The 26,813-nt window shown below is 46.8% G+C and overlaps 1 protein-coding gene across 17 annotated transcripts in view; it reads right to left on the bottom strand.

Moving 5' to 3' along the window:
- Positions 1–26,813, bottom strand: part of CDC14B (cell division cycle 14B) — a 107,681-nt gene that overhangs the window by 54,179 nt on the left and 26,689 nt on the right. For 10 of the 17 annotated variants that reach the window (XR_011379078.1, XM_051818489.2, XM_051818502.2 and 7 more), the window contains exons 2-4: positions 11,865–11,955; positions 11,244–11,319; positions 8,211–8,303 (exon numbers count right to left, since the gene is read on the bottom strand). Coding sequence is in view for 14 of the 17 variants with exons in the window: in XM_051818489.2 (XP_051674449.2) it covers positions 8,211–8,303; positions 11,244–11,319; positions 11,865–11,955 (260 nt within the window). In the remaining 3 variants the exon portion in view is untranslated. Of the gene's footprint in view, positions 1–8,210; positions 8,304–11,243; positions 11,320–11,864; positions 11,956–13,114; positions 13,558–26,813 lie in introns of those variants that run through there. The other 7 variants (XR_011379083.1, XR_011379103.1, XM_070049678.1 and 4 more) reach the window with 3 other exon arrangements.

Genomic DNA, 26,813 nt, shown 5'->3' with positions numbered 1-26,813 from the left:
AGGATCAGAAGAGGAGCAGCTGGGACTAGAACCGGTGTTCATATGGGATGCCAGCACCACAGGTGGAGGCTTAGTCTGCTATGCCACAGCACCAGCCAGCAGGGCCATTTTTAAGACAACAAAAACAACAAAATCTTGGGCTATTAAAAACTGTAATCTCTCTCTCTCTCTCTCTCTCTTTTTTTTTTTTTTTTTACAGGCATGGTGGACAGTAAGAGAGAGAGACGAGAGAGAGGTCTTCCTTTGCCGTTGGTTCACCCTCCAATGGCCGCCGCGGCTGGCGCGCTGCGCTGATCCAAAGGCAGGAGCCAGGTGCTTCTCCTGGTCTCCCATGGGGTGCGGGGCCCAAGCACTTGGGCCATCCTCCACTGCACTTCCTGGCCACAGCAGAGAGCTGGCCTGGAAGAGGGGCAACCGGGACAGAATCCAGCGCCCCGACCGGGACTAGAACCTGCTGTGCCGGCGCCGCAGGGCGGAGGATTAGCTTAGTGAGCCGCGGCGCCAGCCAAAAACTGTAATCTCTTAACACTGGGCAGGAGGAACCCCACAACCACTTAGAAATACTCTGAGTTATGGGCCGGCGCCGCGGCTCACTAGGCTAATCCTCCGCCTAGCGGCGCCGGTACACCGGGTTCTAGTCCCGGTCGGGGTGCCGGATTCTGTCCTAGTTGCCCCTCTTCCAGGCCAGCTTTCTGCTGTGGCCAGGGAGTGCAGTGGAGGATGGCCCAGGTGCTTGGGCCCTGCACCCCATGGGAGACTAGGAAAAGCACCTGGCTCCTGCCATCGGATCAGCGCGGTGCACCAGCCGCAGCGCGCCGGCCACGGCGGCCATTGGAGGGTGAACCAACGGCAAAGGAAGACCTCTCTCTCTGTCTCTCTCTCTCACTGTCCACTCTGCCTGGAAGGAAGGAAGGAAGGAAGGAAGGAAGGAAGGAAGGAAGGAAGGAAGGAAGGAAGGAAGGAAGGAAGGAAGGAAGGAAGGAAGGAAGGAAGGAAGGAAGGAAGGAAGGAAGGAAGGAAGGAAGGAAGGAAGGAAGGAAGGAAGGAAGGAAGGAAGGAAGGAAGGAAGGAAGGAAGGAAGGAAGGAAGGAAGGAAGGAAGGAAGGAAGGAAGGAAGGAAGGAAGGAAGGAAGGAAGGAAGGAAGGAAGGAAGGAAGGAAGGAAGGAAGGAAGGAAGGAAGGAAGGAAGGAAGGAAGGAAGGAAGGAAGGAAGGAAGGAAGGAAGGAAGGAAGGAAGGAAGGAAGGAAGGAAGGAAAGAAAGAAAGAAAGACTGACTCCGAGTTACATAAAATTGGCAGACTACATCTTTCCACAGTGTGGCATTCATGGCTCCTCCCCCAAGACCACACTGCTTGTTATCGATGGGAGAGGGCCTATGGCTCAGGCTTTATTTTAGACAAGAAATCAACCCTACTTTCTCAAACAAGGCCTGAAGCCAGGACGCCTAACAGATCTGCAACCAAGGATCATAAATGATCAGAGGGCCACTTCTCTCCCCCAGGATCACAGGCAGCTGAAATTCAGGCAGGTGCACTTGGGTGACGAGACAGTGAAACTCTTTAGAATGTGGTGAGTGCAGCCAGCTGCCTCTGCCACAGGTCATTTCTTACTGCCCTCACGCCTCCACTCCTGGCTGCTGTTCAGTTGCCTAGTAACTGGTGGCCCTGCCCTTCACAACACCCAAGAAGGGTGTGTCCCCGGGTAGGTGTTTATGAAGACTTCGGCCAATCCACCTGTTCAATCCTCTGGTTTCCGTGGCTACATATGGATAGTCATTTGCTGAACTGGATTTCCACCTGCTGGTCCCACATCTTCATCCCATGATCCCTTTTCCCTGCAGCCACCTCAGCCCAGCACTGACCAGTCCAGAATAACTAAGTCATAAAATAGACCACCACGTCAAAAGATCATCATTAAATAATAGGTCTCAAGACTGTTATTAAACTGCTGAGGCAACCTCAGATTGGACACAATTAGTATTCTACTCACAGAATGCTGAGTTAATGTAGTCCTAGAATTTAATTAGCATCATAATTTTCCACATAAATGCTTACAATGTAAGCCACACTAAAGGCTATACAAACTGCTTGAGAATAAAAAATAATAACATTTTGAAAGGGGAATCTACATGTTACACAATCAGCTCTACCAAAGCAAACTATTAAACACCGGAGGAAATAAAATTTGCAAGCTATGCACCAATAGTACATGTGTGCCATTACTTTTCTTTCAAACGCTTCGTATTGGGGCCGATGTTGTGGCACAGCAGGTTAAGTCACTGCTTGTGATGCTGGCGTCCCATAGGGACACCGGTGCATGTCCTAGCTCTTCACTCCTGATCTGGCTCCCTGCTAATGGCCTGGGAAAAGCAGCAAGGATGGCCCAAGTGTTTGGGCCCCTGCTACCCATGTGGGAGATCCAGATGAAGCTCCTGGCAGAGGCAGAGAGAGGGTTCTTCCATCCGCTGGTTCTCTCCCCAAATGGACACAACAGCTGGAGCTGGGACAAATTGAAGCCAGGAGCCAGGAACTTCCTTCAGGTTCCCCTCGTGGGTGCAAGAGCCCAAGCACTTGGACCATTTTCTACTGCTTTCCCAGGCCATAGATCTTGTATATGCAAATGCAGTAAAAGCCTCAATGACTGCGTTTACCAAAGACACACAGTTGGACCTCAGTGCTCAAGAGGGACTGATTTCAGGACTGTCCTCAGATCCTAGAAGCCCTCACAGAGGCCACACTAAGCCCAGCAGACACCCATGTGCCACCAGGAACGCCTGCTCAGCTTCTCGCTGAAGCAGACCTCAGGAGGCAGCAGATGATGGCTCAGGTAGCTGCAGTAGCTGGAGTTATGTCACCCTTAAGGGAGACCAGGACTGACCTCCTGGCTTCCAGCTTTACCCCTGGCACAGACAGACAGACAGACAGACACACACACACGCACACACACAAAGCTAACAGCATAATATGTGCATATATCCTCTTGAATACTTCAAATCATCTCTATAATGTTTAGGGAATATGACAAGGAAAAGTCTGTGCATGTCCCCACACACACAGAACTGCTTTCAGTAATTCTGAGCTGTGGTTGGTTGAATCCATGGAGGTAGGGCTCTCAGATTTGAAGGCTGACTGTACCCATTTTTTAAATCCCAATCAACCATGAAGTACACCTAATTACTCAAGTTCCAACTTCCCAAATGCTAATAAGTTGGTAAAAACCAATGGGAAATTGCTCTACCTTTGGAAATTTATTTAGTAAATGAACCCAAAACCTACTGAAGCTCTGTTCGATGATTTTAAAACAGATTGTAAAATTCTGCTTTGTGGCTACTAGAACAACACTTAACCATGAAAACTGTTAATTAAAAGGAAACAACTATTCATTCTGCCTCTTCATCAGGAAATTTGGCTTCAAGGTAACCAAAAGCCCCATCTGTTTGAGGGAAAGTTAAAATATCATAAAAGAGAGCCAGCTAATAAATGAAGGATGAATGATATAATTAAAATAATATAATAACTGGCATTGTGGCACAGTTAGGCAGCCGCCTGTATCCGGTGTCAAGAATGTTGGTACGAGTCTTGGTTACTCTGCTTCCAATCCAGCTCCCTGCAAATGTGCCTGGGAAGGTAGCTGATGGCCCAAGTGCTGGAACCCCTGCTATCCACATTGGAAAACCACATGGGAGATCAGGGTTCCTGCCTTTGGCCTGCCCAAGTCCTGGCATTTGTGGCCACTGAGGGAATAAAAAAGAGGACGGAAGATCTCCACACCAACCCCACCCCCAATCCCTAGACCCCGGCTACATTCCCTCTGGGCTCTCCAATTCTCTCTGTCACTTTACCTTTCAAATAAATATAGCAAAATCCTAACAAAACTTATTCAAGTAAGTCTTGTCAATTGTTTAAACACTAAATGAAAGGTTGATTGCACGGAATACTTCAGGTCAATTTTGGAGAAAAACCCTAAACACTGAAGGGATCTGATTGCACCTAGTTCAGTGGTTGTTTTTAGCCACCTTTGATGATAATGTATTTTATGTTTCTGATGAGATGCAACCTTCACTGTTAACAAACAAACCTTTAGATAGAACTTCCCATACAGAAGAAATATACAGAATGAAGAAACAAGCTAAAATTCACCACCAAATTCAAAAGGTAGCACATTCTACAGGACGACAGGGCTCATCTCTTCAGAAAGCCAGTGTTGCCAAGAAAGAATCATATGGGGGGTGGGAGGGCAGCGGAGAGAGGTCAAGGGTACAGCTACTTCACCTGTGGTCCATGTGAGGTACTGGGGAAATGGGAATACCATCTGGGTATAAAGACGGTAAAACTAGCACTGAAATGGAAGAACAGATCCCTGACAGAAAGTGCATGTTTGTGTGTGTACAACGCACACTCATACATATACATGGGCACATGTCCGGCTTCCACAAATACAAGATTTTCTTCTTAAGAGAGACTTATCTAAATGTCTCAAGGGTACAAATATTTGTTTTGTACATGACATCATGTTTTATTTACAATGAAGTGACAGAACAAAATTATAATCTTCCATTTTCAAACTGTGCTTTCAATACATAAAAATTTGCTTTAAAAGCCCTTAGGTTTCCACTTAAAATTTCACTCTGCTTTGTAATGATGGGTTAAGTACCACCATCCCAAAATCTGCTAAGTTTCAGCCACTGACTTATCACAGAACACAGCAAACTAATCTTGGAAGACAATAAGAGAGAACGAAGGAAGAAAGAAAATCCCAAAACTTAGGGCATCATTTATGTTCTTCAACATTTTCACAGTGGTGCCAAAGATGTTTAGCTTTGCTCTGACTTGTTACGGAGGATTCTACCAATTGGATAGGAGAACGGGTAAATCTATTGCCAGTTCATATGAGGCATAATGCTTTCAAGCATGCTGAAGACAATGACCAGGCAAACTGCCCTTCCCACTCCTTGTGGGCGCCTCAGCATCTGAGAGAAGGGCTAACAAGGACAAGTGGTATCTCAATCTGCACCTTAAGTATCGGTGAAGCCTAATCTCTTTTAAGATTAAAAAAAAAAAATACTAATGCTTTATTCCTGTGACTCAAAGGATCAACTCACACCACCTCCCCACTCCATATTGTCTTTTTTGTGCATATGAGGCCAGATGGAAGAAGACTCCTTTCAGAAGCCCAGAGTTTAAAAGGGCACATAAACAGAGGGAATCCATTTGGAATATTTCCTCCCTGACAATTCTTCCTCCAGATCTTCTGCTTTTGTCTTAACATGACCATGCCACGTCGATCTCTAAAAAGCCTGTCTCCAAAATTTCTCAACAACACCAGAAAAGGTCACCAAGCCTGCACATCAATTTTGTACAGGATTATTACTCATCTGTACAAATCTTTAATCCCAGTATTTAGAAGATTTCAACCAGATCAAAGCTGCACTTTGGCTTTTAAAAAAATTATTTTATTTGAGAGGCAAAGAGAAAGAGAGGCCTCCCGTCTGTTGGTTCACTCCCTAAATGTCTTGGAGCAGGGAACTTGATCCGGGTCTCCCACATGAGTGCCAGGGACCTAACCACTTGACGTGCGGCAGGAAGCTGGAGTCAGGAGAGGAGGCAGGACTCAAACCAGGCACGCCCACATGGGGTGCAGCCATGCACGGTCGCGCCTCAGCTGCCACACGGATGCCTGTGCCTCCCTTTGACCTTCTGAAGCGTCTATATTATATCTTGACATAGGAGGGGGCTTTCAGGGGAAACGGTCATGGCAAACACCACTGATGAACGTCTACACGAGGATGTCAAAAAATCGTGCACTACAATAAACTTATCTTTGAATTTAATTTCCCACAAACTTCTTGAGGTACCCATGTATGTTTTACTATATTATCATATATATACTTAGGCTGTCTTATCTAGCATGGGTGCAGCTCTAAAAGGCCGCAGTCCTGGTCCTGGACTCCAATCATATCGTATCTAGCTTTGAAACGAGCAGAGTACAAAGCTAGGGTCAATGACTCCATGAGCTCACCTGGAATTTTCCTAACCAATCAAGTTAGCACTGACCTGAATGTGTAAGATCCTGGGAGGCTTTCTAAATCTAAAATATATTAACTATAGAAAAACAAACTTCTATGCCAAATGCAACCACAGAGTCAGTCAAAATGTGAATCCAAACTGGGAACAAATAAGCCAAGAAACATTCAGCAAAAGTATCAAGGGGTTTTTGTTTCTCCACTAGCAGTTTTTAAAAAAAGACAGCAACAAGAAATGATTTCCCTTTTTGTTTAAAGAATTATTTATTTACTCAAAAGGCAGGGGAGGAGGTAGGAAGGGGCGTGCCAGTAAGAGAGACCTTTCACCTGCTGGTTCACTCTCCAAATGTCCACAACAGATGAGGCTGGGCCAGGCCAAAGCCTGGAACTCCATTCCAGGTCTATGTGGATGGCAGGGACCTAGCACTTGAGCCATCATCTGCTGCCTCCAAGAGCGTACAGTAGCCAGGAGCTGGATCGGAAGTGGAAGGACCAAGCACTTTTACGGGAGGTGGGACATCCCAAGCAGCCAGCATCGGAACTCCTGCACCAAATGCCTCGCCTGCCCTGGCTTTTGTTCTTAAGACAACTCTGAGTTCCCGCCACCCCCACAGCCACCTCCTTAGTGGTTCTTCACGGTGAAGTCACCACACCTGGCTCTGACTCCACCACCTGCCAGAGGTAAGTGACTGAGCCGGAAGCAGCCCTGCAGGGCTTGTCTGCTGTGTGAGTTCCACTCAGTGGCGTCCAGTCTTAGAGCTGCCCCAGCTGCCCAGACTTTCTCCTGGGCAGGCAGAGGCAAGACTCAAAGATGCACACCAGGGATCCTCTGGGTACGATGAGACTGCTGGCTGTATGCCTTGCTCTGTGAAGCTGTCACAGGGTGCCTCTCCCTGCTGACTGGCCAAATAAACACCCACCTCACCATACGCTGTCTTTCCTGGGGTCCTGGCACTGCACAGACCCTTTTCTGCCTTTTAAAAATGTTTATCAAGGATGTAGCCACAAGCACAAGAACCACAGAGAGAGAGTGGAGCAGCCACACACCTGTGCACACGCTCCCTCGCCTGGGTGAGCGAGGACTGAGACTTCAACAGACCTCAACCACTGCCCGGGTTTCACACTTTCCGGGATGACAGTAACAACACCTGAAGGTTTCTCAGAAACCCATCTCTCGAGTACTTCTGTGAGTACAAGCAGGAAAATGAAACAACCCCACCCAAAACAAAACAAGGCCTTGGTCACTGTTAGTGATACACCTTACACATCAAAAAGGAAATTACAAAGCAATTTCAAATAGTATCAACCAAAAGTACAACTTTTGGGCTAACGGTTGTAGACGCCACATTATCAAACTGTTTACCAGTACAGAATTTCAAGTGGGGGAAGGCATGACAGGAGCCAGTGGGGAACTGGAGGTCAGGAGTGAAAGAACTCACCCAAAGAGTAACAGCTACACCCCTCACTCTGCGGTGAGGGTAGGGGGCAGGGAGTGGAAGCAACACCCCTGCCCCGGCTTCTCCCTCCACTCCACAGCACAGCGGGCTTCCACACGGATGGGGATCCACCCTGAAGTGGCTCTTAAAACCCACTAAGGGTAGACAAAGCCTGACTTCAAAAACAATCTAACTCTTGTGCCAGTGCTGCCTGTTTTGTGCCTGTGACCTCCTCAGTGAGGTGCCTGTTCTCCTCTACGGCTGACCTGCTCAGTTCCCCAGGGACATGTTCTGAGGCGAAGGAGATGATCTTAGTTAGAAAGAAACTGTCTATCTATATTCAGTTACAAAGCATTTATACCTCTTGTGATATACTCTTAATTTTTCTTTAATCAGTATTAGTCCTGATCCGGTCACCTATCCTCACAACTCACAGCACTGATCAGGAGTTAATAAAAACAGCTTTGTGGGCATCATTTTGCTAACTTTAAGGATCATAACATAATTTTTTAAATGATCTGTTTTAAAATCATCTTTAGGCTCATTGCCAAATAAACTGGAACACGGAAAGATCCAAACCCCCTCAACATAAACCTTCCTAAACTGGTCATTTTTAAAAACCAAGGCATACACTTTATGGAAAGAAATCGGGACATTATCTTAGAAAAAGTAACTTCAAAATTCCAGCCGCAAATCTGAAGGAACCGCAGCTGTGCACATTTTCACTAACACATAGGAACTCAGCACTTACCATATAGCATCCAACAAGGAAAGCAGCATTTGCTTGTTTTCTCTCATCTGAGCCAGTAAAATGAATAATTTTCTTCCTTAGCATTGTAATGGACTGCACAAAAAAAACAGCTGTTAGTATCTTCTTTTTAATTGTGAGTTTTCCAAAATTTTACTTCGTGATGAAGACAAATCCCCAGTCTTACACCTAAGTATTCATATCAGCAAGATGTTTGAAAACATTAGCACCGACACCTCCCAAAATACCATCTCCCTTCTTCCCACAAAAGCCATCTCCTGGGATAAAACAAACGTAATTGAAGAGCAGGAGGGGAAGGAATAGACAATTCTAGAAGCACAGCCCACCTCTAGAAGGAGACACAAGCCAGTCAAGGTCAGGGAAAACTTTCTTTCCTCTTCCTACTATTCAACTTTTTTTTTTTAAAGGTCTTTTCCAAAAGCCTTTAAATTAATAAAAGGGTATACAGGACAGGGCAAAAATAACCCATGATATTAGGGATGCTGACAGTGAGTAACCAGGGCAGGGGTGCTGTAATGGCGAGAAGTGAGGTGCAAGGGGCTCTTCCAGGGTGCTGAGGCTCTGTTCCTGACGTCAGGGTCAAGGTATTTACGCAGGGACATTCAGTCTACAGAGATTCACAGAGCTGTACTCACACGATCTGTGTTTGCTTCTGTATGCCTGTTATACTCTTACCAATGAAGAGTATGGCGTTTTAAAATGAGTGGAGCAATGCACGACCGGTTAGCACTTCCTGGGCCGTGTGCTTCACTCCCGTTGAGTGAAAATCGATTTTCCGGGATGAGTGAGGGAGCAGAATATATTCCACTCAACAGGCATGTCTTTATAGGCTTCTGGAAGTCACTGTTTCAATGAGGAATGTGTACATCTTTCCCAGTACTTGTTACACAGAGCAGGAGATCCAAGATCATTAAGAAAACAGAAACCCAACCAGACATCTAGCAGAACAAGCACAAGACACTGTCCACTCAAACTCTCATCCGTTCTGCTGTTACTAACTGAACAGGAAGTCATGCTTCAGTCAGGCCGCCTGGTCCACATGTTCCCAGGTCCTCCAGTAAACAAAACCTGTTGGGTTCCGTCTTTAAGGGCTAGGACATTTTTGGCTGACCCAATGGATAAAAGTGTACAGATGGCTGAGCCCTCCAGGGGGTGGGGTGGGGCCTGGGACCTTCCAAAATTAAAGCAAAGCAAAGTCCCAGGAAGAAGCAATTATTTTTAGCTTTCTGCCCTGTCTGAAACCAAAGAGCTGCCACCAGCAACTGAAAAAGGGAAGGAGAGATAGGAAATAGAGGTCCTAGAGGAGAGTCCCTCCTGCTATGAATGTGCAGCGGCTAAGACTTAATGCTCAAGGAAAGGACCTGCCAAGTGATCCATACATTGTTAACTGCATTAAACTTTTTGATTAAAGACAAGTTTGACTGACTCTCTAATTCAGTAACTTATTTTTTTAAAGTATCTGCCCTCTTCCCCAAGTTATCGTCCCAAATGCAGTATTTTCTACTAGGGAATCTACAGTGACTAATTGGGAACTGCCAGCAAGCAGTACACAAACACATCTTAAACTCAAATCAGTGAAAGTGCGTGTGTGTGTGTGTGTGTGCCTGTGTATGTGTGCATGCGGGCACACATAGCTCTCAGTGGTATGTTCTCTGCCTTGTTTCCCCGCCTCCCTCATGATATGCATGTATGAAATGTCACCGGGAGAGGTCACAGTTACTACAGTCACATGGGAGCTCCCTGATGGGGCAAGAGCATTCATTTACAGGGGTGGGGCTGTTTGTGGGCACTCCCTGTCACTGCAGAGGCAGAAAGCACACAGGCCGCAGCCAGGAAGAGTTCCTTGCTAGGTTTCGGTGCCATCAGGTCACACAGTAAGAGGTTCACTTCATTTCCACTTTGGCTTTCCAAGTATTTGAAAATCAAATAACTCAAATTTAAACTATTTAATCAAAACTCTAGAAAATGGGGGTAGGTGTTTGGACTAACAGTTAAGACCCCAGTTAGAATGCCTGTTTCCCTTATCAGAGTACCTGGGTTCCAATGCTGCCTCCAGTTTCCTGCTTACTGTAGACCCTAGGAAGCAGTGGTAATTGATTCAAACAGCTGGATTCCTGCCATCCACACTGGAGACCTGGACTGAGTTCCCAGCTCCAAGCTTTGGTCCTGGGGAGCTTTGGGCCCTGGCCATTGCATGTGGGAAGGCAAAAGAGCTTGGAGCGCTCTCTCTCTGCCTTTCCACAATTTTTGAAAAACCTCTATATACATTTATTCTACGCCTGTAGTAACGAAACATCATGTATATGTCCCAAACATCCCTGCAGTGGTAATATGGCATTTCCTTAAAAAAAAAAAAAAAAAGACACAGTAGTCCCCCCTTATCCACGGTTTTGACTTCCTAAGTTTCTGTTTGCAGAGGTTAACCATGGTTCCAAAATATTCAATGGAAAAATTCCAGAAATAAACAATCTGCAAGTAGTAAATAAATATTATAGTATATTGCTATAATTGTTCTTTTATTATTAGTTACTGTTAACAAATCTTTTACTGTGCCTAATTTATAAGTTAAAATTTATTATAGGTATATTCTTATATCTTGAAGTACTCTTTTGAGTACTTCAAGAGTTTGTGGGAAAATGTAATTCAAATGTAGGCTCACTTTGATGCAAAAAAGTTTTGAGATCCATGTACAGTTAGGTTTTTCATAATACATACTTTCTGTGAACGTTCTGAAAACCTCTCATATGGATGGACTACAAATTTTCTTTGCACCACAGCTTAACTTTTAATCTCATTTTCTGCAAACTTTTGGAAGTACTTTTATACGTGGGGGGTGGACCCCTCACAGGAGATACAGGGCGTGGTTCTACCTGTGGTTTCATGTATCTCTGGAGTTCTTAGAACAGACAGCCCCCAAAGAGAAGGACAGACTACTGTGTGTTTTCCTTACTTTTCTCCCCACGATTTAATGAACAATGATTACTTTGGTCAAATCTTAAGTAAAAGAGACTTTACCTTTAATTTCTTATTTATCTTGCAACAATATCTGTAAACCATTGCCAGATTGAGTGGTCCAAAATCTGCATAAAAGCTTTAAAATGAAAAATAAAAACAGACATGTATATTCTTGTGCTCTGAATAGAAATGCCCTGTTTGGGGTCTACAAGATCAGATTAAGACAAGAAAGCATACACTGAATGGCTATTAAGTCACACAATTTAAAGGGACTGCTGCCTTACGTGGAACAAACAATCCGGAAAACAGTGCCCACTAACAAATCCCACAAGGGCACCACCCTAACACCTCAATCTAACCTCAGTTAACACGACAATCACTTCTAAGCAAAAATTTGCTTTTCCACTAGCCAAAAGCCCAGTAATCTTACTTTAGGACATGTTTATATCTCATGGCAGTGTAAGTTATCAGAACAGCAAATCTAAAAGTTTAAATTTAGAAAGGTTCTCTCATTTTAATTTTTCCCCTAAAGATCTATTTTCTTGCCAAGGTTAAAAGTATTCTGCAATTAGCAATGAACAGGTAAGTTTCCAAGGCTACTCCACTTATAACCATACCTTTAGATTTAGACTCTTCAAAATAAAAACTGTTACCAACAATCTTTTAAAAAGCAATACTTACTTCTCATATTCAAGTTCATTATCTATGCTGAAATAATGTTCATTTGATGCACTCTTTGGTCTGCTGTAGAGAATGGCAAAACAAAGGCGATCTGAAATGGAAAAATTGCAATGTTCCTTCCTTCGGACTATTAAGACGTTTCACTTATGATGCAACTCTTCAAAAATGAAGGCAAAATCTTACTTTTCCTATGCATGTTTTGTATGACAGAGGTGGTAATGGGTAACTTCAAAATATTCTATTTTGGTAGGGAACAAATGAGCAAATCTTTAAAGGGGAAATTGCGTTTCACCGTTTGAGAAGTAGTACGTGGTTTTTCTTGTTGGATGTGGTTTAATTCGTGAAGGAACCACTTGACCTAAAACGCCGGCTCCCCTGGACTGACAGGCATCGGCGTTGGATGGCTAGCTTCTCGATCCTTTTGGCTACCTTTCCAAGACATCCTAGAAAGTCGTTTCAGTGAGAAAGCGCCACTTTTTAGGTAATGACAAAGAATGCTTTCAAAATCCCTTCAAAATTACCACTTACGGCTCCAGCACACAGCACAACAAACTATGTGTTTAACCAACTGTTCTGAAGGACCACTACTTTTTTTAGAATTCAGACTCACTACTTGGGGATTCGTGCAATTAGGCAAATTATCATTGCAACAGCAGCAATGCGCGGTTTCTGCAGGATGAGTCTGAGAGGAGCGTGTGTTGCACACACAGGGCTCGCCTGCAGAGAGGTTTGCCAAGATGGGCAGGTAAGCGGAGGGGCTACACCCTTCCCTCCCCCGCTCCCCGAAAGTCACCAACACCTCACAGTAGTAACACTGGTGGGGCTCCAACCCGGGGCAAAGCCAGCGCAGCCTCCCAAATCCGGCATGCGCTCGCTCTCAGCACGGCCGCGGGTGGGCAGAGCGGGGACGCCAGCTGGCTCGCTTCCCCGAGTCCTGGTTTAAACATTTCTTCCTTCCTTTCTTTTTGGTCTGCAACTCAATTCGCACAACGGGCGCCCTCACTTCCTCTAAACCCAGCGACAGCGGCGCTGCACTGCACGGCGGCGGCGGGTGGGTGGCCGGCCCCGAGCCACCGGCGACCTCCGGTCCCGCGAGGGGACCCGGCACGGCCCAGGCCACGGAGTCCCCGAGCACCCACGGGAGCGCGCCCAGCCCCCGGCCAGCGTCCCCCCGAGGCGGCGGCAGCGGCCCTGGCCTGAGATCTCAGGCACCTTGCGCCCGGGCCCCCGCGGCAGCCCCGCACACTCACCTTTGATCACCTCCGCCCGCAGCCGCGGCCCCGCGCCCGCGCGGCTCATGACTCCCAGGCATCTGGAAGGCGGAGCGGAGGGAAGGGCCGGGTGGGTCGGGAACAAGCCACTGGCCAGAGAGAGGCGGCTCCGCGACCACACCCCCAAGTTTAAAAAACAAAGTTTAAAGGGCCGAGCCCCCGGGCCTCACGGAGAGCGGCCAGCCCGGGGAGGCAACCCCGGAAGCTCGCGACTCCTCGCAGCAGCCCGCCGCGGCGCGCTGAGGGAACAGAGGCCGCAACGTGGCCCTGCGCCCCGCAGCCTGCCCAGGGCCATGGGGCCGCGCCGGGGTGCCGCCGGCGCCCCCAGGGACCCAGGGAGTCCGAGCATCTCGCGAAGCCCCTCGGTGGTGACAGGGGGTTGGCGGCCGACCAGCCCCAGGGTGACGCGCCACGCCCGCCCTGGCGCCGCCCCCCCGGCCGCCGCGAGGGGGCGCTGCAGCCGGGCCGCGGCGGGCAGGCGAGGAGGCGCCGGGCGGCCCTGCAGGCCTACGACTCTCCAACTCGTCAAAGACATGCGATGGTTTAAAAACAAGATTTCTGAGACACCGTTCGAAGTAACTACTGAAAATATTTTCAACACATGTTCGTATTTTAATCTCAAGCGAGAAACTTAAGTCACGCAGGTTTTGTTATCTGCTCTCCTATGGTGCTGGAATTGTGGTCATTTTCTTTCCGTATTTCCCCAAGTTTTCTACAGAAAACCAACAGTTCTCTGAGGACGTCTCCTTAAAACCTAATACAGTTAACAAGTCTTCCCCGAGAGCTGCACTTGACCGTCTCACTGCAGTACGTGCAATCCATATGGTGTGTACCTCAGCAGGAACCTGCACCCCTCCTAACCTTACCCGAAAATGCAGGAGGGATCAAAGACTTGAAACCCTTAAAACAAAACTCACACACACACACACACAATCACGAATTCTCTCATAATCTCAACTGGGCAAGACTTTTTTTTTTTTTAAGTCAGAATTAGAGAGAGAGGAAGGGTTAGAGATCTCCCATCCGTTGGTCACTCCCCAGTTGGCCACAACCGGCTGGCCTAAGCCAGGAGCTTCTCCGGGTCTCCCACATCGGTGGCAAGAGCCCAAGCACTTGGGCCATCTTCTGCTGCTTTCCCAGGAACATGAGCAGGGAGCTGGATGGGAAGCTGGGCAAACAGGACATGAACCAGCGTCTATATGGGATGCTGGGCATTGCAGACAGGCAGCTTAACCCACTATGTGCCACAGTGCTGGGGAAGGCTTCTCTAAGAAATGATTCAAAAGTCTTAAGAGAACCGATTGATAAATGGATACACATTTCAAAACGTTTATTATGGCAATAACCACATAAACCAAATTGAGATGAACTGGAAAAAATTCTGTAAATTCATCACAAGAAGATGCTTGCCTACGTTGGTATGTCATTACAAAACTACAAATGCAACTTGCAATATGGGGTATTATTTTTTTTTTTCCCCTCAGACTGGCAAAATTCAAGAATTGGCAAACTATGCCAGGGAAGCTGAGAGTGAAAGCAAACTATCCTATCAGCTGCCTGCAGGGGGACCAAAGCCCAGGGCAACTGCATGAAGGAGGTCTGGCAAAAATGTTTAAGACTGAGACCTGAAAAGAGCACCAGGACAGCCCGTGAGCTACCACCTTCACCTGTGTGTACATAAAATCTTATTTTATTTCATATACATGAAGCATGGTACAGGAAACTCTCCACAGCCAGTCTCTGCAAGGAGACACAGTCTGCTGGCAGTGGGTGCCTCTGTGACATTGAAGTGGGTCTCTGGGAAACAGGAAGGTGTAAAGAGAGGGGCCTTTCTGTAGCTTCTGCATTTTACACCATGTAGTAGCTATTCAAGATTCTGAGGCTCTGGAAACAGAAACTTGTAGGCTTACAGTGTTTCCCCAGAGCTGGCTCCTCATGGGGGGGGGGGGGATGCAGTCGCAGGCAGCTGCATACATTCACACAAGGGCACCGACTGATGACTGCTTTTGGTTTCTACACATCTCATGAAATTGCAGTTTCCAAGTCCAATTCTGAAGTTCAATTCCCTAAGGAACATTTTACTATCACACAGAGCCAAGAGGGACAAGAAATCACGTATTTTTGATGTCCACTTACCTCTCACCTCTCTCATCAGAACTGCAATAAAGCACCATAGGAACTAGAGGGCTAAGCAGATGGACGCTCATGGGGTAACTGGAGCTAGATTAAGAGCTTATAATAGTTTTCCTTAAATGTTCATTATTAATCTTGTAATCCTACGAGGGGGCTTCAAAAAGTTCAGGGAACATGTGTGTTATGAAAAAAAACTATACACTGAAGCTGGTACTGTGACTTAGTGGGCTAAGCCTCCCTGCGGTGCTGCCATGCCAGCTCCACTTCCAATCCAGCTCTCTGCTGTGGCCTGGGAAAGCAGTAGAGGATGACCCAAGTCCTTGGGCCCCTGCACCCATGTGGGAGACCCGGAAGAAGCTCCCAGCTCCTGGCTTCAGATTGGCCCAGCTCCGGCCTTTTCGGCCATTTGGGGAGTGAACCAGTGGATGGAAGACCTTTCTCTCTGTCTCTCCCTCTGTGTCTGGAACCTCTCAAATAAACAAAATCTTTTTTTTTTAAATAAATTAATAAAAACTATAATGGACTTCAAAATTTCTCTACACAAGATTTGTTTTTTTACTTGAAAGGCAGAGAAATAGGAAAAACAAGACAAATCTTTATCCCTCAAATGGTGACAACATGAAAGACTGGGCCAGGTCGAAGCTAAGACCCAGGAACTCCAACCTGGTCTTTCACATGGGTGGCAGGGGCCCAGTGCTCTTGGGCTACCCTCTGCTGCTTTCTCGGGTGCATCAGCACAGAGCTGGATCCAAGGCAGAACAGCCATGACTTGAACTGGCATTCTGATACGGGATGCTGGCTTCTCGCTATAACTCTATAACAAGCAGCAACTTAATCCTCGGTGCCACACTGGCCTCAACATCTTCTTTTTTTTTTTAAAAAATTATCATTATTTGGAGGCCGGCACTGTGGCGTAGCGGGTAAGGCCACTGCCTGCAGTGCCGGCCTCCCACATGGGCGCCAGTTCGAGTCCCAGCTGCTCCACTTCCAATCCAGCTCTCTGCTATCGCCTGGGAAAGCAGTAGAAGATGGCCCAAGTCCTTGGGCCCCTGCACTCATGTGGGAGACGCAGAAGAAGCTCCTGCCTCCTGGCTTCAGATCGGTGCTGCTCTAGCCATTGTGGCCATCTTGGGAGTGAACCAATGAATAGAAGACCTCTCACTCTCTCTCTCTCTGCTTCCCTGTAATTCTGCCTTTCAAAAAAATAAAATAAACCTTTAAAAAAATGATCATTATTTTAAAGGTGGGGATTGGGGTGGGCTGTTCATTCCCCAAATGTGCATAATACCCAGGACTGAGTCAGGAGGAAACCAGGAGCCAGGAACTTCATCCTGGTCTCCCAGGTAGATGACAGGGATCCAAGTACTTGGCCATTACCTGCTACCTCCCAGGGTGTGCATTTTGCAGCAAGCTGGACTAGAACTTGAACCCAGGCACTCCCACAAAAGATGCAGGTATCCCAAGTAGCACTGTAGCCACTGCCCAAAATGCTCACAACAATAAACTTTTAATCAACTTTGAAGTCCATTTCCTGCAGCTTTTTGAAGTACCCCCGTATCATAAACTCATGTATACACCTTTTCATGTTTTTATTTTCAAAAACAGTAATAAATCTTCTTACCTAACCTCCCTGCCTCACTGACTGTTATAACACAGTACAAGGAAATGAAACCTCATGATTTTAAAATGTTGATAAAGGGGCCGGCACTGTGGTATCGTAGGCTAAGCCTCTGCCTGCGGCACCAGCATCCCACATGGGCGCCATCTGTGTCTGGCTACTGCACTTCAAATCCAGCTCCCTGCTGATGGCCTGCGAAAACACTGGAAGATGGCCCAAGTGCTTGGGCCCCTACACCTGAGTGGGAGACCAGTAAGAAGCTCCTGGCTCCTGGCTTCAGATCAGCCCAGCTCCAGCTGTTGAGGCCTTTTGGGGAGTGAACCACTAGATGGAAGACCTCTCTCTCATGTCTCTCCATAACTCTGTCTCTCAAATAAATTAATAAAACTTCAAAAAATCATCACTGTAACATGTTTTAAAATGTTACTAAAAACGTTTAAAGGGCCTCATTTACCTGCAGATCTCTTTTAGCTTTTTTGGGCTGACATAAGCACTGCCTCCTCCTCTAATAAATGTTTGTTAGAGAAATGAAAAACACGTTCCTGTATAACAACTCGATATTAGGGAATAATTAATCATAAAACAGTGAAGTATGTGTTCTAAATTACTGAGAAGGATAAGTAGGAGTCAGCGAGAACAACAATATGATGTCACTTAACCTCTGCAATTTCAGTTACCTGAGTCAGCCGGGCTCTGAGAATATTACTATCTATCATACAGGGAGAAATCTAGACATGCGAGGGAAACAGAGAGAGAAAAGGGAAAGACACAATGCAGGGAGGGACCAGCAGGACTGATGACAGATGATAGAGACAGATTACCGTGCCTAACTTATAAATGAGTATCCGTTATACTTATACCTGAATAGATAAAACATAGTACATACAGGCATGCTGTGTGGTTTCAGGCATCCACTGAGGGTCTTGGAACATATTCCCCCCAGGTTAAAGAACCCCACGTGGACCTAGACACACAGCAGGCATTCTGCACTTCACACTTGCCCCTGGAAGTGCACTGACTTCACAGGTCATAGCACAGCTACTGGAGAAATGCAAGGCTTCCCACAGGGTGGGCAAGTCACTGCAGGACAAGCAGCTGACAGGTGGACTCCCACCCCGGCTAGGGAGCGAGCGAGGAACAGGCCCCCATCTCAGCTCCACAGGAACACAGACAGTAGATACCAGATTCTCATCAAGGGGAGCTGGGGAGAAATGCTTATACAACACTACTCTAGGGGCCGGCGCTGTGGCGTAGCAGGTAAAGCTGCTACCTGCAACACTGGCAGCCCACATGAGCGCTGGTTCAAGTCCTGGCTATTCCACTTCCGATCCAGCTCCCTGCTAATGGCCTGGGAAGGCATGGCCCAGGTCCGTGGGTCTCTGCACCCACGTGGGAGACCTGAAGGAAGCTCTTGGCTCCTGACTTCGGATCGGCTGGGCTCCAGCCATTGCAGCCCTTTGGGGAGTGAACCAGCTAATAGAAGATCCCTCTCTGTAACTCTGCCTTTCAAATAAATAAATAAATCTTTAAAAAAAAAAAACCACTAATCTAAAAAAGCAGACACATAACCCCTAAAATAACAGTGATGGCCAGCAGTTACTCAGAGTTAGTGCCAGATATTAAACTTAATTAACATCCATGCAGTCGGGGCCTGTGCTGTGGTACAGTAGGTTAGGCCTCTGCCTGAGCACCAGCATGCCATAAAGGGTGCTGATTTGAGTCCTGGTTTCCAATTCTGATCTATCTCCCTGCTAATCGTCTGGGAAAGCAGTAGAAGGTGGTCCAAATTCTTGGGCCCCTGCACCCACACGGAAGACTCGGACGAAGCTCCTGGCTCTTGGCTTCAGCCTGACCCAGCCCTGGTTGTTAAGGTCTTCTGGGGGAGTGAACCTGTGAATGGAAGATCTCTTTCTGAGTTTCTTCCATTCTCTTTAAAAAAGAAAAAAAAAAATCTGAACACAGGTCATTTGTTTGAAGCCTCAGACTTTTAAGTATCAGCCTCAGAGACCTGCCCTAATATAAACCAAGAGTAATTAAAACCATGTGATTTTAGCATAGCACTATACAAACTGGACCTCGGCATTTCAATACCTAGTATATGAGAAAAACCAGTGTTTCGACTCAGTGACAAAGAAGGTGAAAAACATCCATATACAGTCAAATTATGAGTCAGTAATTCCTTCTAGGCCTCTATACAATGGAAATTGCTTAAATAAACCAAGAAAGGTATAAAAAATGCTTATACAGTGGACCTGGCGCGTGGTGCTGTAGGTTAATTCTCTGCCTGCGGTGCTGGCATTCCTTATGGGCACCGGTTCTAGTCCCGGCTGCCTCTCTTCCAGTCCAGCTCTCTGCTATGGCCTGGGAAAGCAATGAAGGATGGCCCAAGTGCTTGGGCCCCTGCACCTGCATGGGAGACCGGCAAGAAGCTCCTGGCTCCTGGCTTTGGATCAGCACAGCTTTGGCTGTTGTGGCCATTTGGGGAGTGAACTAACGGATGGAAGTCCACTCTCTGTCTCCTCCTCTCACTGTCTGTAACTCCATCTCTCAAATAAATAAATAAAATCTTTAAAAAAAAATGCTTATACAAAATTGTTGTTCATCGTGGTCAAAAACTGAACATAATCTGAAGATCCAGAAACCGTAGAATGAAACAGTGTGGTAGTGTCTTACAGTGGAGCACCATACAGCGTGAGTGGGCTGGGGCCACACACAGCACGGACGACCCTTACAAACATCGCTTTGCGGAAGGAGCCAGAAAGAAGGGTACACACTAAGACTCCACTCGTACAGATTTCAAAACCAGACAGATTCATGACAACACGAATCAGAAAGGCATTTATCCCTAACAGGGGTGGTGACCAGGGAAGGGCACAAGGATTGGCTTCTGGGGTGTCGCTGCATTTTCAGCTGCTCCAGCAAAGTATCCGAGGTTAAGCACTTTGTCAAAAGGAAAATGAGAGACAGAAATATATTTAGCTCTCAGTCTTGGAGACTGAAAACCCAAGGTTTCACCCCATCCCCACCCCCAGCTGTATCCACGGCGGAGAAGCAGAAAGGGAAGTAGCTTCCTGCAGAAGATGCCAAAGCACAGGGCGGGGGATGGGCTTGCTTCCCAATGGCTCCTGAGTGCGCCAACCGTGGAAAATGCGCGAATCACCACTCCTGCAGGCAGCTCAACATCCCACCCCCCCTCAACATTGCCACACTGGGGACCCAGCTTCCAGCACAACCTCGGGGCACACACAGACCACAGGAGACCTTCGCAGCTGTGGCAGTATTATTTCCTGGTCCTGCGCTAGTTATCACCCAGGACATACGCAGGTGTTCACCGAGTTACTCTGTGGGAGTACCTAGGATTACAAATACCTCTATGTATAGATGTGTGTGTGAGTATATGCATTAAGGTAATTAAGAGCTGAATACACTCATAGGTAGTAGCTGTGTTCCACCAGCCTGGGTTGCAAGAACAGTGATGGGTATGTGTCATGAACAGAAAATATGCTTGTTGTATTGCATGAAGAGTCTGGAAGCAGCATCACAACATATCTTCACCTATCCTGACTGACACATAATTTAAGATTTACACACCGGGCTGGTATTGTGGTGCAGTGAGTTAAGTCACCACTTGCAAATGCCAGCATCCATAGGGGAATGCCCAGTTTCCAATCCATCTCCTTGCAAATGCAAACGCACCTGGGAAAGCAGCAGCAGATGGCCCAAGTGCTTGGGTCCCTGCCACCCACATGGGAAACCCAGATGGAGTTCCAGCTCCTGGCTTCGGCCTGGTCCAATCCTGGCCATTATGGCCATTTGAAGGGGGAAGATCTTACTCTCTTTTCCTCTTTCAAGTAAGTAAAATATGTAAGTACATGATATTGGATTGTAGGAGCTGACATTGTGCAGTGGGTTAAGCTGCTGTTTTTATAACATCAGCATGCTTCTGTCAGAACACTAGGTAGAGATCCAGCTGCTCTGCTTCAAAGCCAGTTCCCTGCTAATGTGGGAAAGGGCCTGGGGGGGGGGGGGGGCACACACACACACATGGGAAACCAGGATAGAGTTCCAGGCTTCTGGTTTTGACCTGGCCCAGCCCTGGTTGCTGCAGCCATTTGGGGGAGTGAATCAGTGTATGGAAGATCAATCTCTCTCCCTCTCCTTTTTCCTTGTCATTCTTTCAAAGGAATAAAATAAATCTTGAAGAAATTATAATACCAGATTACAACCCAAAGTGCAAAATACCATGCATCAACATATACTATTGTCAGGAAGGAACTGGATAGAAAAGAGACAAGTCTTCATTACACGGGAATTCCAAGTAACATACTTCCCTCTGAAAAGCATGGACTTTCCAAAGGAGAAAGCTAGTAAGCACTGCTTTCACCAAGTGATGCTGATAACCCAGCGGGACCAGTGAATGTCACACACCCCAGCAGACAATGTGGCGCTCATGCCCAAAACCCCCAAAACCCTGTACCAGGAGACTATCAGATAAGTAACCCAAGCTGAGGAGCATTCTACAAAACACGTGACCAGCACTCCGCAAACCCATGACGGTCATGAAAACAAGGCAAGATTGGGAGACCTTCTGCAGCCTTAAGTGACTAAGGAGATGGGTGACAACTAAACACAAGGTGGCATCCTAGACCAAATCTTGGAGCAGACAAGGGACGTTAAAGGAAAAGCTATGCTATCTAAATAAGTGAGGAGCAGGATGCTAACAAATGTTGGTTTCTTAATGTGCCACAGCAATATGTTATGAACTGAACAAAACTCATCCGTGGAGGCCCTGGTGCCCAATGTGATGTTGCAGGAGACAAGGCCTTGAAGGCGGTAACTCGGGTTAAAGGAGGGGTACACAGGTGGAGCCCCGTGTCACTGGGTGTCCGCTCTCCCCAGTGCAGAGGACAGGCCACACGAGGACACTGAGAAGGGGGCTCCCTGCCTTGGACTTGCAGGCCTCGGAACTGAGAAAGTACATTTCTGTTCTTTAAGGCACCCTGACCATTCTGTGTGGAGCTAAAAATCAATGAGGCCACCACCAGGAACCAAAACTGCATGAAGAATGAACAGAACACTCTGTACCATCTTTCTTTGCAATTTTCTGCGAATCTACACATAACCAAAAGGAAAAAATACCTGTAGCATGCATAACAAAGAATACAAATACTAAAAATAGTCCTATAAAATCTTAAAATTGTACAATTCAGTAGAAAACTAAGTCATATATAAAAGATGACCAAAAGACATGTTTTATTTACATAATTTATTTAAATTATAAAAATGAAAATTGGGCTGGCGCTGTGGCACAGCAGGTTAAAGCCCTGGCCTGAAGCGCTGGCATCCCATATGGGCACCAGTTCTAGTCCCGGCTGCTCCTCTTCCGATCTAGCTCTCTGCTATGGCCTGGGATAGCAGCAGAAGATGGCCCAAGTCCTTGGGCTCCTGCACCCACGTGGGAGACCTGGAAGAAGCTCCTGGCTCCTGGCTTCAGAGGGGCACAGTTCCAGTCATTGCAGCCATCTGGGCAGTGAATCATCGGATGGAAGACTCTCTGTATCTACTTCTTTCTGTAACTCTTTCAAATAAATAAAATAAATCTTTAAAAAAATGAAAATTATAAAATAATGTAATCTCATTTCCTCTTGTCAACTTGGAAAAAAATGGAAAATACTGAAATTGAGGCAGGAAAACTTGTGAAGACATTGCTACTTCTACACAAAGGTGGCAGGACTGACAGAGTGTCCTGGGGATGGTCTGGGAGTTATTCCTTATAACGTAACCTTTGAGATCTTCCCCTGGTGGAAATGCTGGCCAGGGAGCCCTGGAAGAAATTCTAAGGGTGTCACTAAGACTACAGCAGTCTGTAGTAAAATGTGATGAAAATTAAAAGTCACCAATATGGAGATAATCACACACAACATGACTTACTTACACCATGATGGGAAATTAATAAGGGAAATCAATACGTAATCTTCCCACAGCAGTACAAAGATAAATTACGTATCTTTTTTTTAAAAAGACTTGTACAATATATCTCCAAAGGGTAAAACAAAACTCAGCCACAATTCTACAGGTGAACTGATTTGTATGGAAACAGAAAAACAGCTGAAGAACACCTGCACTCAAGTTACAGCGGTTGCTATGGAGACAAGACTGCCATTAGAGGACAAGAGAAGAAACTCTGCTTCAGGAACAGATACCAGAAAGCTAATGCACCTGGGACAGCAGCAGAGGATGACCCAAGTGCTTGGGCCCCTGCACCCACATGGGAGACCCAGAGGAAGCTCTTGGCTCCTGGCTTCAGATCGGCCCAGCTCCGGCGGTTGCAGCCATCTGGGGAGTGAACCAGCGGAAGGAAGACCTCTCTCTCATTCTCTCTGCCTCTCTGTAACTCTGCCTTTCATATAAATAAATAAATCTTTAAAAAAAAAAATGGGTCCAGTGCTGTGGCATAGTGGGCTAGGCTTTCGCCTGCAGTGCCAGGGTCCTATATGGGCACCAGTTTCTATCCCAGCTGCTCCTCTTCTGATCCAGCTCTCTGCTTATGGCCTGGGAAAGCAGTGGAAGATGGCTCCAGCACTTGGGTGCCTGCACCCCCATGGGAGACCCAGAGGAAGCTCCTGGCTCTTGGCTTCGGATTGGCCCAGCTCTGGCCATTGTGGCTACCTGGGGAATAAACCAGCAGATGGAAGATCTTTCTCAATCTCTCCCTCTCTCTGTAACTCTACCTCTCGTATAAATAAATAAATTTTTTTAAAAGATTAAAATTTTTAAAAAGTGATGTCATAAAAAGAAAAAGAAGTAAGCTGGCTCTATACCTTAACCCCACCCTCTTCCATGCCAAAACAATGTACCCACTTTCCCATGATGCACCTGAGTCTCCCACAGGACCAGGAAGGAGAAAGTGCCATGCTGGGCAGGTGTGCACAGGGCTGCATGTGGAGACTCTCAGAAGGCCTCATGAGTAACCCATCCCATTTGTATACTCATTAGGGCAGCATCCCCTGCCCCGCGAAGGGGACTGACCACTGGACAAGGAGCCCTCCCCCGTTACGGCCTTCCCACATGCTCTCACATGCAGGTCTTCTCCTCTGGCCCTCTCACAGGCAGCTTCTCTCATGGGCTTGTCCATACTCACACCTGAGTTCCCACTTTCTCACTTTAAAAACATGTTGTCTTCAAGGCCGGCGCCGCGGCTCACTAGGCTAATCCTCCGCCTTGCGGCGCCGGCACACCGGGTTCTAGTCCCGGTCGGGGCGCCGGATTCTGTCCCGGTTGCCCCTCTTCCAGGCCAGCTCTCTGCTGTGGCCCGAGAAGGCAGTGGAGGATGGCCCAAGAACTTGGGCCCTGCACCCGCATGGGAGACCAGGAGAAGCACCTGGCTCCTGCCATCGGATCAGCGCGGTGCACCAGCCGCGGTGGCCACTGGAGGGTGAACCAACGGCAAAGGAAGACCTTTCTCTCTGTCTCTCTCTCTCACTGTCCACTCTGCCTGTCAAAAAAAAAAAAAAAAAGTTGCCTTCATTACTGTGCTTTTCACGTGCCTCTACTTTGAATTCTTATCTCACACCGGGACAAGGGTCTGGAATAAAAACTGGGAAGCACATTCCTATAACAAAACATCATGTTAGAAGTCGCGCCCTACCATGTCCACAGTCATTTGCATCACAGCCATGGAAGTCGGATTCCTGATCAAGAGGGAGAAGTTGCACAGAAATACTGCAAGGCAGACAATCCTCCAGGATCATAAGCCAAGAACTTTAATGAGAAAATTCTAACATTTATATCTAAATATTTCAAAGGAAGAGAAACAGAAGCAAACGTCTATCATTTCAAATTCCCTGGCAGTGAATAAAAGACTTCCTGTAATGAGTATTTTGAATATATAAATGCTTTATGGGTAGAAAATTCTTATGCATAATACTTTATCACTAATGGTATTTCAAGTCCCTCCTAACAATTCTTAGGGGATGTCACTAGTCTAGGCCATTGACCACATTAATATGTAATTTTTCTTTAGAACAACTCAGGCAGGTGCTATGGTATAGCATGTAAAGCTGCCACTTGCGATGCTGGCATCCCATACAGGTGCTGGTTTGTGTCCTGGCTGCTCCACTTCCAATCCAGCTGCCTGCTAATGGCCTGGGAAAGTAGCAGAAGATGGCCGAAGTGCTTGTGCCCCTGTTACCCATGTGGTATGAGACCTGGAAGAAGCTCCTAGCTCCTGGCTTCAGACTGTTCCAGCCCTGGCTGTTGTGGCCCTCTGGGCAGTGAAACAGCGGATGGAAGATTTTTCTAATTCTTTCAAATAAAATAAATAAATCTTAAAATGAAAAGAAAAATAGGGGGCTGATGTTGTACTGTAGCAAGTTAAGCCTCTGCCTGCAACACCAGCATCCCATACGGGCTCTGGTTTGAGACTCAGCAGCTCCACTTCCAATCCAGTTCCCTATTTATGCACCCGGGGAAGATGGCCCAAGTGGTTGGGCCCCTCTACTAACGTGGGAGACCCAGAGGAAACTCTAGGCTCCTGGCTTTGGCCAGGCCCAGCCCTCGCCATTGCAGCCATTTGGGGAATATACCAGCAGATGGAAAAGCTCACGCTCTTTTTCTCTCTCTCCCCTCTCTGTAACTCTGCCTTTCAAATAAATAAATAAATCTTAGGTAGACTTAGAAAGCATTAGCATGCCAATTTGTATGTGTTTTTTAAAATGGTGTAGAATGGAATAGATTAATTACACATATATTTTCTCAGAATAGTAATGCAGGCAAAAGATTTTGAAGGCATTTCACAAAAGTTAGATTCACATAGGAATGGCCCCCAAGCTCTAGAAAAGCATTCCACGTCAGGGAAATGGAAATTAAAACCACAAGGAAATACCTCTTTACACCCACTACAAAGCCTAAAATTAGAATGACAACACCAATCGTTAAGAGAAAATAAAGAGCAATTACAACTAATGGGAATGTGAAAGGACTCCAGACACTCAGAGCCACAGCTCCCTACAGTGACGTGGGCTCTGTCCATAACCCAGCCACTCCACTCATAAGAATAAACCCGGAAGAAACTCCTGGCTCCTGGCTTTAGATCAGCTCAGCTCTGGCCACTGTAGCCATTGGGGGAGTGAACAAGCGGATGGAAGACCTCTCTCCGTCTCTCCATCTCTCTGTAACTCTACCTATTAAATAAAATTGTTAACAACAACAAAAAGACTTCAATAACATGCACGGAGTTCTCTCCTCTCCATTTTTCTTAAAGGGTCCAGCTCTCTCATACTACCTAGATCACCGCTGTCCCACAGAACCTTCTGTAGGGTCTCTATGTGCTCTGTCCAGTCCAGCAGCCACTAGCCCCTGTGGTGAACAGTTACTCTGATGTACAGCACAGACTTGGAGGAAGGAGCCTCAGACAAGAGGGAGACTGGAGAACAGCAGCCCTCCCTCAGCAAGGCAAACCCAGGGAGCCCACACTCTCCTGCAATGGGGGCCTTGGGTTACAGGAGGCCTGACCGCTAGCTACCAAGCACCTATGACCAGAAACATACCCTCCCTGGCACAGTTCCTAATACAAACAGGCACTCAGCCAATGCCTGTCTGACAGATGAACGTACAACGGAGGAAGGGCAGGCAAGGACCGATCAAAGGCAGTCTCATTCTGGAGTACACCCTGGCCAAGACACATGGTGTCTCACTTAGCTCCAACCAGTCACACAGGTATCAATAGTCCATCTTACAGAGCTAGGGCAGGGTCACGGAGCACTTGGCATCAGGGTCAAATAAAGCCAAGGAACTGTGTAACCCAAGCACTCCCAATCAATTAATATTCAGGAGCATACAGACCAGCAACCAGCAACCCCCCTACAGCATCTAAGAACAAAAGGCAGCCCTCGCACTTCTTGAAAGCAAGCTATGGAAAATTAAGTG

Source organism: Oryctolagus cuniculus, chromosome 1 (genome assembly GCF_964237555.1).
Source record: "Oryctolagus cuniculus chromosome 1, mOryCun1.1, whole genome shotgun sequence".
Lineage (NCBI taxonomy): Eukaryota > Metazoa > Chordata > Mammalia > Lagomorpha > Leporidae > Oryctolagus > Oryctolagus cuniculus.
Note: the sequence above shows the minus strand (reverse complement) of the source record. Positions and strands in the feature narration are given on the sequence as shown.